The sequence below is a fragment of the Hemitrygon akajei genome, chromosome 31 (genome assembly GCF_048418815.1).
Source record: "Hemitrygon akajei chromosome 31, sHemAka1.3, whole genome shotgun sequence".
Taxonomy (NCBI): Eukaryota; Metazoa; Chordata; class Chondrichthyes; order Myliobatiformes; family Dasyatidae; genus Hemitrygon; species Hemitrygon akajei.
This window is the reverse complement of record NC_133154.1, coordinates 1208300-1221344: the sequence shown is the minus strand read 5'-3', so window position 1 is coordinate 1221344 and position 13045 is coordinate 1208300. Positions and strand designations below refer to the sequence as shown.

The 13045-nt window shown below is 53.3% G+C and overlaps 1 protein-coding gene across 1 annotated transcript in view; it reads right to left on the bottom strand.

The window, feature by feature from the left end:
- sez6l2 (seizure related 6 homolog (mouse)-like 2) overlaps positions 1-13045 on the bottom strand; it is a 39271-nt gene that overhangs the window by 10886 nt on the left and 15340 nt on the right. The window contains 5 exon segments of the mRNA XM_073034022.1: positions 1609-1803; positions 2161-2357; positions 2770-2908; positions 4646-4840; positions 5166-5329. Of these exon segments, the coding sequence (XP_072890123.1) occupies positions 1609-1803; positions 2161-2357; positions 2770-2908; positions 4646-4840; positions 5166-5329 (890 nt within the window).

The following is a 13045-nucleotide window of genomic DNA, read 5'->3' as shown; positions in this document are numbered from 1 at the left end:
CACTCTCTCTCATGCGCACACTCATGGGGAACATACACACACACAGACACTCACGCGCGCACACACGGGGAACACACACACACACACACACACACTCTCTCTCTCACGGGCACACTCATGGGGAACATACACACACACTCACACAGGGGGAACACACACACACACTCTCTCTCACGCGCGCACTCATGGGGAACATACACACACACACTCACGCGCGCACACACGGGGAACACACACACACTCTCTCTCTCACGCGGACACTCATGGGGAACACACACACTCTCTCTCTCACGCGCGCACACACGGGGAACATACACACACACTCTCTCTCACGCGCGCACACACGGGGAACATACACACACTCTCTCTCTCACGCGCGCACACACGGGGAACATACACACACTCTCTCTCTCACGCGGACACTCATGGGGAACACACACACACTCTCTCTCACGCGCGCACACACGGGGAACATACACACTCTCTCTCACGCGCGCACACACGGGGAACACACACACACACACACTCTCTCTCTCTCACGCGGACACTCATGGGGAACACACACACTCTCTCACGCGTGCACACACGGGGAACATACACACACTCTCTCTCTCACGCGCGCACACACGGGGAACACACACACTCTCTCTCTCACGCGCGCACACACGGGGAACACACACACACACACACTCTCTCCCTCACGCGGACACTCATGGGGAACACACACACACTCTCTCTCTCACGCGCGCACACACGGGGAACATACACACTCTCTCTCTCTCACGCGCGCACACACGGGGAACACACACACACACACACACTCTCTCTCACGCGCGCAAACACGGGGAACATACACACTCTCTCTCTCTCACGCGCGCACACACGGGGAACACACACACACACACACACTCTCTCTCACGCGCGCAAACACGGGGAACATACACACTCTCTCTCTCTCACGCGCGCACACACGGGGAACACACACACACACTCTCTCTCTCTCTCACGCGGACACTCATGGGGAACACACACACACTCTCTCTCATGCGCGCGCACACACGGGGAACACACACACACACTCTCTCGCTTTCTCTCTCATGCGCGCGCACACACGGGGAACACACACACTCTCTCTCTCGCTTTCTCTCTCTCACGCGCGCACACACGGGGAACACACACACTCTCTCTCTCGCTTTCTCTCTCTCACGCGCGCACACACGGGGAACACACACACTCTCTCTCTCGCTTTCTCTCTCATGCGCGCGCACACACGGGGAACACACACACACTCTCTCGCTTTCTCTCTCTCACGCGCGCACACACGGGGAACACACACACACACTCTCTCTCTCACGCGCGCACACACGGGGAACACACACTCTCTCTCTCGCTTTCTCTCTCATGCGCGCGCACACACGGGGAACACACACACACACTCTCTCTCTCACGCGCGCACACACGGGGAACACACACACACACACACTCTCTCTCTCTCACGCGGACACTCATGGGGAACACACACACACACACTCTCTCTCGCTTTCTCTCTCACGCGCGCACACACTCTCCACTGAGGAACAGCCCTGGGGAACACACCTTCGGCCTCACCTTTCTGACAAGAAGGGGGCGGGTTGCTCCAGGAGAGATCCCATTGGCACATGAGAATGTCAGCGCCGACGATGTCATAGCCGGGCTCGCACTGATAGGTCACCACTGTTCCACGGACCAGGCTGGAATGGGACAGGGACTTCCAGCCGTGCGGGATGGGGCCCAGGGTGGGGCAGGTGTCATTTCGGAGCATCTCTGGGGGAGGGGTTGGTGGGAAGGGGAGGATGGAGAGGGAGGGAGGGTAGGGATACATGAGAGGTGGAAACATAGACAGGAGGGCAGATAAGATTGTTAATAATGAGCTGGGATTCATTTGGGTTAACCCTTCCCCGCCTCAGCCCAACAGTCTCTGACCTACCGTCCCTCCCATTTCCTTCCCCCAAACCTCCCTGTTCCACCCAAGGGAATGGAAGGTAAAACCTCTGGTCTCCCCCAGGACCCACAGCCTTCCACCCTCTTCCTGCTCCCTTCCTATCTCCCCTCTCTCCATCCACCCTCTCCCCCTCCCCATCCATCCTCTCCCCCTCCTGCTCCCCTTGTTCCCCCACTCACCAGCGAAGTGGATGATGAAGCCCTGGGTCTCTCCCAGGGCCGGCTGCCGGCTGTCGGACTGGAACTGGATGGTGGCGTGGCAAGAGGTGCTGAATAGCTTGAACCGCTGCCTCTGCCCCAGGTACTGGCCCAGCACCCGCGAGTTGAGGTCTGGCCCATCAAACACCGACAGGATGTCGTTCCGCCGGATGTTCAGGCTGCAGGGCCGAGGGAGGCAGAGATGAGGGATGGAAAAGAGAGAGAAAGAGATGAGAGGGGGGAGACAGAGTAACAGAGAGGGAGGACGGGAGAGGGGGAATGCAGAGAGGAAATAAGGAAGGGAAAGAAGAAGGGGTAACAACGGGTTAGGGGAGTGAGAGAGGGAGGGGGTAAGGGAGGGGCTGGGGAAGGGATGAGGGACGGGGAGGGGGAGAAGAGGAGGATATGCGGGAAAGGTGGGTAAAAGTGGGGGTGTTGGGTCATGGTGAGATTCGTCGACATCTCCATATCGATGACTATTCACCAGTGAGGGAGAGAGAGGGTGAGGGATGGATGAAGGGAGAGAGGGATGGTCCTAGGGTGAGAGAGACAGGGAGAGGGAAGGACGTAGACCTAGAGAGGTGCACCTACATCTCCACATCGATGACCATCCGCCGGTCCTCTCGGACGTGCAAGGTCCACACACAGTCCTGGTTCCTGCCGTAAACCTCGGGCCATTCTGGTGAGAAGATCACTCCAGATACCTCGGACATGTCCCCTCCGCAGGTCGCTATGTAGAAGGAACAGAGTCATATAGATACGATAAAAAGGAGGAGGAGGCCACCATTCAGGCCTGCCCCACCTTTCAATAAGATCAGTTGATCTGTGATCAATAATCACGGCTGATCTGCCTGTGTATTCAGCTTGCTATATAAAATATCCAACTGAGTCTTAAATGATGCATATTTAATTAGGTACATCCATTGCTTCCCTGGGCAGAGGATTCCACAGATTCACTGCTCTCTGGGAAAACAGTTTCTCTTCATCTCCATCCTAAATCTATTCCCTGAATCTTGAGACTGTGTCCCTCATTCTAGTCTCACCTACCAGTGAAACAACTTTTCCTGCCTTTATCATCTATTCCTTTCAGAATTTTATATGTTTCTATAAGATCCCCTCTCATTCTTCTGAATTCCAGTCAGTACAGACCCAGGTGGCTCAATCTCTCCTCTTCTCCAGAACCAACCTGGTGAGTCTCCTCTGCACCATCTCCAAAGCCGGTACACATTCAGATCATTAGGTTCACCTGTACACCTGCTTGGAATGCTAATATCTGATCAGCCAATCATGTGGGAGCAACTCGATGCATAAAAGCATGCAGACATGGTGAAGAGGTTCAGTTGTTGTTCAGAGCAAACATCAGAATGGGGAAGAAAGGTGAAATGAGAAACTGCTGATCTCCTGGGATTGTCACCCACAACAGTCTCTAGAGTTTACAGAGAATGGTACAAAAAACAAAAAACATGCAGTGAGCTGCAGTACTGAGGGCAAAAACAATTTCTTAATGGAAAAGGTCAAAGGAGAATGGTCAGACTGGTTCAAGCTTACAGGCAGGTGACAGTAACTCAAATCACCACATGTTATAACAGTGGTAGTCTACACCAGCAGAAGACCACAAACATACACTTAGTGGCCACTTTATTAGGTACAGGAGATACCCATAAACTGGCTTACAAGGTGAATCTCTCAGACAGACCCTCACTCAGCCTGTTCAACAAGGTCACTCCACACCCAGTGGGTAAGTTATTGGAAGGTATTCTAAGGGACTGGATATATACAGTACTTGGATGGATATGGACTGATTAGGGATCATCAGCATGTCTTTGTGCATGGTTGGTCATGACTAATTAATCTTATAGAGTTTTTTGAGGAAGTTACTAGGAAAGTGGATGAAGACAAGGCAGTAGATGTTGTCTACATGGACTTTAGCGAGGCATTTGACAGGGTCCCGAATGGAAGGTTTAGTTGGTTGGCATTCAAAATGAGGTAGTAAACTGGACTAGACATTGGTTTTGCAGAAGCCAGAGAGTGTTTGTAGATGGTAGACAAATTGAAGCATACAACATCCACATTTTCCACTCATTCACAGCACTCTTTACATCCTCAGAGACCTGCCCTTTCTCAATCTACGCTGTGTCTGCCTGATTAACCACTTCTATCCAGACATCTCATTATTTCTTCCTGAAAGTTTTGACCATTTTCATAACCACAGACTGACTGGCCTACAGTTATCGGTGTTTTGCCGACAACCTTTTTTAAACACTGGCTTCCATCCCCTCGGGATCTGCCCAGAGGAGAGAAGGAGGGTGGCAGAGACGAGGAGGGGTGTAGGTGAGGGAAGGGGTCATGGAGACAAGGAGGGGTATAAGGGAGGATAGGTATTACATAGATAGTGAGGGGTTTAGGGAAGGTAGGGGTTCACAGAAATGGTGTGGGGGGGTGTTCATTGACACAGGGAAGTAGGTACCTCGACAGACGGGCTCACTGCTGTTCCAGTGGGGATCCTGGGGGTCAATACACTCAATAGCCCCTGCTCCCTGCTCCAGGGCATAACCAGGGAGGCAAGAGAAGTTGACGATGGAACCCACCTCGAACGAAGGGATGCTGGAGGTGAAGTTCCCATGGGCAACAAATGGTTCATAGCAGTGGTCTCGCTCGAAGGCTGGAGGGGAAAAGAAAGGCTAGGGTTGTTATGGAATTTTCCTGTATCACTGGCTCCTCCACACACTGAATCCCCTCCCAAGCTATTGAACACACTCACCCATCCCTGACTCTCCCTCTGCACACCAAATCCCTCCCACAGCTCATGAACACACTCCCCCATCACCAACTCTCCCTCTGCACACCAAATCCCCTCCCACAACCCACGTAAACTCTCCCCCATCCCCAACTCACCACACCCGCCATATCTCTGTCCACAGCCCATAGGCACTCTCCCTGTCATTAACTCTCCCTTCCTCCCCCTTTCCCAGGGTGCATTTCCTCACCCTCATATTGCAAAGCCAGGACGAGTGGCAGTGCTGAATTCTCGGATACCAGCTCCACGAAGATCTCCCGGGAGTCACTGACGATCCCACCCTCAGGAATGTCATCGATATCCGAGTGGAAGATGGCTGGTGCTCCTGGCGCAATTCCATTCCGGATGATCAGCCTGGGATATCCCCAGGATTGGAAGAGGGAGAGAGAAGAAGTCAGTGATCGGGATCCAATGTGTCTTTCCATGCGATCTGGTGAGGCTTTCGGAGACCCCAAGTGTGTTTTTCTGGGAATTCTGGATGGTGTTCTCTCAGACTACTGGGTGCAGATGGTGTTGTGGACAGTGGATTCGTAGTTGTGGATAGTGGGGACGGTGTTGTGGATAGTGGGGACAGTGTTGTGGATAGTGGAGACAGTATTGTGGATAGTGGAGACGGTGTTGTGGATAGTGGGGACACTGTTTTGTATAAAGTAGATGGTATTGTGGACAGTGGGGGTGGTGTTGTGGACAGTGGGGACAGTGTTGTGGATAGTGGAGACAGTGTTGTGGATAGTGGGGACACTGTTTTGTATAAAGTAGATGGTGTTGTGGACAGTAGGGACGGTGTTGTGGATAGTGGAAATGGTGTTGTAGATAGTGGAGACGGTGCTGTGGATAGTGGGGACACTGTTTTGTATAAAGTAGATGGTGTTGTGGACAGTGGAGGTGGTGTTGTGGACAGTGGGGGTGATGTTGTGGACAGTGGGGACAGTGTTGTGGATATTGGAGATGGTGTTGTGGACACTGGAGATGGTGTTGTGGACAGTGGGGAGGGTGTTGTGGATAGTGGAGATGGTGTTGTGGACAGTGGATTCAGAGTTGTGGACGGTGGGGACGGTGTTGTGGACAGTGGAGATGGTGTTGTGGATAGTGGAGATGATGTTGTGGACAGTGGAGACGTGTTGTGGACAGAGGGGGGTGGTGTTGTGGACAGTGGAGATGGTGTTGTGGATAGTGGAAACGGTGTTGTGGATAGTGGAGATGATGTTGTGGACAGTGGAGACGTGTTGTGGACAGAGGGGGGTGGTGTTGTGGACAGTGGAGATGGTGTTGTGGATAGTGGAAACGGTGTTGTGGACAGTGGAGATGGTGTTGTGGACAGTGGGGACGGCGTTGTGGATAGTGGAAACGGTGTTGTGGATAGTGGAGATGGTGTTGTGGACAGTGGGGACGGTGTTGTGGACAGTGGGGGTGGTGTTGTGGATAGTGGGGACGGTGTCGTGGACAGTGGAGATGATGTTGTGGACAGTGGGGACGGTGTTGTGGACAGTGGGGGTGGTGTTGTGGACAGTGGGGACAGTGTTTTGGATAGTGGAGACGGTGTTGTGGACAGTGAGACAGTATTGTGGATAGTGGGGACGGTGTTGTGGACAGTGGAGACGGTGTTGTGGATAGTGGAGATGATGTTGTGGATAGTGGGTACGGTGTTGTGGACAGTGGGTACGGTGTTGTGGATAGTGGGGACAGTGTTGTGGATAGTGGAGACGGTGTTGTGGATAGTGGGGACACTGTTTTGTATAAAGTAGATGGTATTGTGGACAGTGGGGGTGGTGTTGTGGACAGTGGGGACAGTGTTGTGGATAGTGGAGACAGTGTTGTGGATAGTGGGGACACTGTTTTGGATAGTGGAGACGGTGTTGTGGACAGTGAGACAGTATTGTGGATAGTGGGAACGGTGTTGTGGACAGTGGAGACGGTGTTGTGGATAGTGGAGATGATGTTGTGGATAGTGGGTACGGTGTTGTGGACAGTGGGTACGGTGTTGTGGATAGTGGGGACAGTGTTGTGGATAGTGGAGACAGTGTTGTGGATAGTGGGGACACTGTTTTGTATAAAGTAGATGGTGTTGTGGACAGTGGAGATGGTGTTGTGGATAGTGGGGACGGTGTTGTGGATATTGGAGACGGTGTTGTGGACACTGGAGATGGTGTTGTGGATAGTGGGGACGGTGTTGTGGACAGTGGAGACGGTGTTGTGGACAGTGGAGATGGTGTTGTGGACAGTGGGGACGATGTTGTGGACAGTGGAGACGGTGTTGTGGACAGTGGAGATGGTGTTGTGGATAGTGGAGATGGTGTTGTGGACAGTGGGGACGGTGTTGTGGATAGTGGAGATGGTGTTGTGGATAGTGGAGATGGTGTTGTGGATAGTGGAGATGGTGTTGTGGACAGTGGGGACGGTGTTGTGGATAGAGGAGACGGTGTTGTGGACAGTGGAGATGGTGTTGTGGATAGTGGAGATGGTGTTGTGGATAGTGGAGATGGTGTTGTGGATAGTGGGGATGGTGTTGTGGATAGTGGAGATGGTGTTGTGGATAGTGGAGACGGTGTTGTGGACAGTGGAGACGGTGTTGTGGATAGTGGAGGTGGTGTTGTGGATAGTGGAGGTGGTGTTGTGGACAGTGAAGACGGCGTCGTGGATAGTGGGGACGGTGTCGTGGATAGTGGGGACGGTGTCGTGGACAGTGGAGACGGTGTTGTGGACAGTGGAGGTGGTGTTGTGGATAGTGGAGGTGGTGTTGTGGACAGTGGGGACGGTGTTGTGGATAGAGGAGACGGTGTTGTGGACAGTGGAGATGGTGTTGTGGATAGTGGAGATGGTGTTGTGGACAGTGGAGATGGTGTTGTGGACAGTGGGGACGGTGTTGTGGATAGTGGGGACGGTGTTGTGGACAGTGGGGACGGTGTTGTGGATAGAGGAGACGGTGTTGTGGACAGTGGAGATGGTGTTGTGGATAGTGGAGATGGTGTTGTGGACAGTGGAGATGGTGTTGTGGACAGTGGAGATGGTGTTGTGGACAGTGGGGACGGTGTTGTGGATAGTGGAGATGGTGTTGTGGATAGTGGAGATGGTGTTGTGGATAGTGGAGATGGTGTTGTGGACAGTGGGGACGGTGTTGTGGATAGAGGAGACGGTGTTGTGGACAGTGGAGATGGTGTTGTGGATAGTGGAGATGGTGTTGTGGATAGTGGAGATGGTGTTGTGGATAGTGGGGATGGTGTTGTGGATAGTGGAGATGGTGTTGTGGATAGTGGGGATGGTGTTGTGGATAGTGGGGACGGTGTTGTGGACAGTGGAGACGGTGTTGTGGACAGTGGAGACGGTGTTGTGGACAGTGGAGATGGTGTTGTGGATAGTGGGGATGGTGTTGTGGATAGTGGAGACGGTGTTGTGGATAGTGGGGACGGTGTTGTGGATAGTGGAGGTGGTGTTGTGGATAGTGGAGGTGGTGTTGTGGATAGTGGAGGTGGTGTTGTGGATAGTGGAGGTGGTGTTGTGGATAGTGGGGATGGTGTTGTGGATAGTGGAGACGGTGTTGTGGATAGTGGAGACGGTGTTGTGGATTGTGGAGGTGGTGTTGTGGACAGTGGAGATGGTGTTGTGGATAGTGGAGACGGTGTTGTGGACAGTGGAGGTGGTGTTGTGGATAGTGGAGGTGGTGTTGTGGACAGTGGAGATGGTGTTGTGGATAGTGGAGATGGTGTTGTGGATAGTGGAGATGGTGTTGTGGACAGTGGAGATGGTGTTGTGGACAGTGGAGATGGTGTTGTGGATAGTGGAGACGGTGTTGTGGATAGTGGAGGTGGTGTTGTGGATAGTGGAGACGGTGTTGTGGATAGTGGAGACGGTGTTGTGGATAGTGGAGGTGGTGTTGTGGATAGTGGAGGTGGTGTTGTGGATAGTGGAGGTGGTGTTGTGGATAGTGGGGACGGTGTTGTGGATAGTGGAGATGGTGTTGTGGATAGTGGAGGTGGTGTTGTGGATAGTGGAGATGGTGTTGTGGACAGTGGAGATGGTGTTGTGGATAGTGGGGACGGTGTTGTGGACAGTGGGGATGGTGTTGTGGATAGTGGAGATGGTGTTGTGGACAGTGGAGATGGTGTTGTGGATAGTGGAGATGGTGTTGTGGATAGTGGAGATGGTGTTGGTGGATAGTGGAGGTGGTGTTGTGGACAGTGGAGATGGTGTTGTGGATAGTGGAGATGGTGTTGTGGATAGTGGAGATGGTGTTGTGGATAGTGGGGGACGGTGTTGTGGACAGTGGAGGTGGTGTTGTGGACAGTGGAGACGGTGTTGTGGACAGTGGAGACGGTGTTGTGGGCAGTGGAGGTGGTGTTGTGGATAGTGGAGGTGGTGTTGTGGATAGTGGAGCTGGTGTTGAGGATAGTGGGGACGGTGTCGTGGACAGTGGGGACGGTGTTGTGGACAGTGGAGACGGTGTTGTGGACAGTGGGGACGGTGTTGTGGACAGTGGGGACGGTGTTGTGGACAGTGGAGATGGTGTTGTGGACAGTGGAGATGGTGTTGTGGATAGTGGAGATGGTGTTGTGGATAGTGGAGGTGGTGTTGTGGATAGTGGAGGTGGTGTTGTGGACAGTGGAGGTGGTGTTGTGGATAGTGGAGATGGTGTTGTGGACAGTGGAGATGGTGTTGTGGATAGTGGGGGTGGTGTTGTGGACAGTGGAGGTGGTGTTGTGGACAGTGAGGACGGTGTTGTGGATAGTGGAGACGGTGTTGTGGACAGTGGAGACGGTGTTGTGGATAGTGGGGATGGTGTTGTGGACAGTGGAGATGGTGTTGTGGATAGTGGAGATGGTGTTGTGGATAGTGGAGATGGTGTTGTGGACAGTGGAGATGGTGTTGTGGATAGTGGAGATGGTGTTGTGGACAGTGGAGACGGTGTTGTGGATAGTGGAGATGGTGTTGTGGACAGTGGGGATGGTGTTGTGGATAGTGGAGGTGGTGTTGTGGACAGTGGAGACGGTGTTGTGGATAGTGGAGACGGTGTTGTGGATAGTGGAGACGGTGTTGTGGATAGTGGAGACGGTGTTGTGGATAGTGGGGATGGTGTTGTGGACAGTGGAGACGGTGTTGTGGACAGTGGAGATGGTGTTGTGGATAGTGGGGATGGTGTTGTGGATAGTGGGGATGGTGTTGTGGATAGTGGGGATGGTGTTGTGGATAGTGGGGACGGTGTTGTGGATAGTGGAGATGGTGTTGTGGATAGTGGAGATGGTGTTGTGGATAGTGGAGGTGGTGTTGTGGACAGTGGAGATGGTGTTGTGGACAGTGGGGATGGTGTTGTGGATAGTGGGGACGTTGTTGTGGATAGTGGGGACGGTGTTGTGGATACTGGAGATGGTGTTGTGGATAGTGGAGATGGTGTTGTGGATAGTGGAGGTGGTGTTGTGGACAGTGGGGACGGTGTTGTGGATAGTGGAGGTGGTGTTGTGGATAGTGGAGGTGGTGTTGTGGATAGTGGAGATGGTGTTGTGGATAGTGGAGATGGTGTTGTGGATAGTGGAGACGGTGTTGTGGACAGTGGAGACGGTGTTGTGGATAGTGGAGGTGGTGTTGTGGACAGTGGAGATGGTGTTGTGGACAGTGGAGATGGTGTTGTGGCGTGGACAGTGGAGATGGTGTTGTGGCGTGGACAGTGGGGATGGTGTTGTGGACAGTGGGGGTGGCGTTGTGGTCAGTGGAGACGGCGTTGTGGACAGTGGAGGTGGTGTTGTGGATAGTGGAGATGGTGTTGTGGATAGTGGAGATGGTGTTGTGGATAGTGGAGACGGTGTTGTGGACAGTGGAGATGGTGTTGTGGATAGTGGAGGTGGTGTTGTGGACAGTGGAGATGGTGTTGTGGACAGTGGAGATGGTGTTGTGGCGTGGACAGTGGGGACGGTGTTGTGGACAGTGGGGACGGTGTTGTGGACAGTGGGGACGGTGTTGTGGACAGTGAGACAGTATTGTGGATAGTGGGGACGGTGTTGTGGACAGTGGAGACGGTGTTGTGGATAGTGGGGACGGTGTTGTGGACAGTGGAGACGGTGTCGTGGACAGTGGAGACGGTGTAGTGGACAGTGGGGACGGTGTTGTGGACAGTGGGGACGGCGTTGTGGACAGTGGAGACGGCGTTGTGGACAGTGGAGACGGTGTTGTGGACAGTGGGGATGGTGTTGTGGACAGTGGGGATGGTGTTGTGGACAGTGGAGATGGTGTTGTGGACAGTGGGGACGGTGTTGTGGACAGTGGGGACGGCATTGTGGACAGTGGGGACGTTGTTGTGGACAGTGGAGATGGCGTTGTGGACAGTGGGGACGGCGTTGTGGACAGTGGAGATGGTGTTGTGGACAGTGGGGACGGCGTTGTGGACAGTGGGGACGGTGTTGTGGACAGTGGAGATGGTGTTGTGGACAGTGGGGACGGTGTTGTGGACAGTGGAGATGGTGTTGTGGATAGTGGAGATGGCGTTGTGGACAGTGGGGACGGTGTTGTGGATAGTGGAGATGGCGTTGTGGACAGTGGGGACGGTGTTGTGGACAGTGGAGATGGTGTTGTGGACAGTGGGGACGGTGTTGTGGACAGTGGAGATGGTGTTGTGGATAGTGGAGATGGCGTTGTGGACAGTGGAGATGGTGTTGTGGATAGTGGAGATGGCGTTGTGGACAGTGGAGATGGCGTTGTGGACAGTGGAGATGGTGTTGTGGATAGTGGGGATGGTGTTGTGGATAGTGGAGATGGTGTTGTGGACAGTGAGGACGGTGTTGTGGACAGTGGAGATGGTGTTGTGGACAGTGGGGACGGTGTTGTGGACAGTGGAGATGGTGTTGTGGATAGTGGAGATGGCGTTGTGGACAGTGGGGACGGTGTTGTGGACAGTGGAGATGGTGTTGTGGACAGTGGAGACGGTGTTGTGGACAGTGGGGACGGTGTTGTGGATAGTGGAGATGGCGTTGTGGACAGTGGGGACGGTGTTGTGGACAGTGGAGATGGTGTTGTGGATAGTGGAGGTGGTGTTGTGGACAGTGGAGATGGTGTTGTGGACAGTGGAGATGGTGTTGTGGACAGTGGAGATGGTGTTGTGGATAGTGGAGATGGTGTTGTGGACAGTGGAGATGGTGTTGTGGACAGTGGAGACGTCGTTGTGGACAGTGGGGACGGTGTTGTGGACAGTGGAGATGATGTGGACAGTGGAGACGTGTTGTGGACAGTGGGGACGGTGTTGTGGACAGTGGAGATGGTGTTGTGGACAGTGGAGACGTGTTGTGGACAGTGGGGACGGTGTTGTGGATAGTGGGGGTGGTGTTGTGGATAGTGGGGACGGTGTTGTGGACAGTGGAGACGGCGTTGTGGACACTGGAGATGGTGTTGTGGACAGTGGGGATGGTGTTGTGGACAGTGGGGATGGTGTTGTGGATAGTGGGGACGGTGTTGTGGACAGTGGAGATGGCGTTGTGGACAGTGGAGATGATGCTGTGGACAGTGGAGATGATGTTGTGGACAGTGGAGACGGTGTTGTGGACAGTGGGGATGGCGTTGTGGATAGTGGGGACGGTGTTGTGGACAGTGGAGACGGTGTCATGGACAGTGGAGTTGATGTTGTGGACAGTGGAGACGGCATTGTGGACAGTGGAGACGGTGTTGTGGACAGTGGAGAAAGTTGTCCCAAGTTTCAATGATATTGAAGATCACACTCGAAGGCAGAGTACATGATTAACGGCAGAATTTGGCTGTGTGCAGGAACAGAGGAAAGGTCGAGTGAGCTGGGACTGTTCTCCTCGGAGTGAAGGAAGATGAGAGTGACTTGGCAGAAGTATACAAGACGATGAGCCACAGAAAGGGAGGTGAGCCGACATCTTTTTCACAGAGCAGAACTGGCTAATATGAGATGGCATAATCTTAAGGTGATTGGAGGAAACTGGAGGGAGGGTATCAGACTTTTTTTTTTACACAGAGTGGTGGGTGTGTGGAACACAAAGCCAGGGGTGTTGGTCGAGGCAGATACACTGGGGACACAAGAGAGTTTTAAATAGGTTGATGGATGAGCGGTGGGCTATGTGCGAGGTAAGG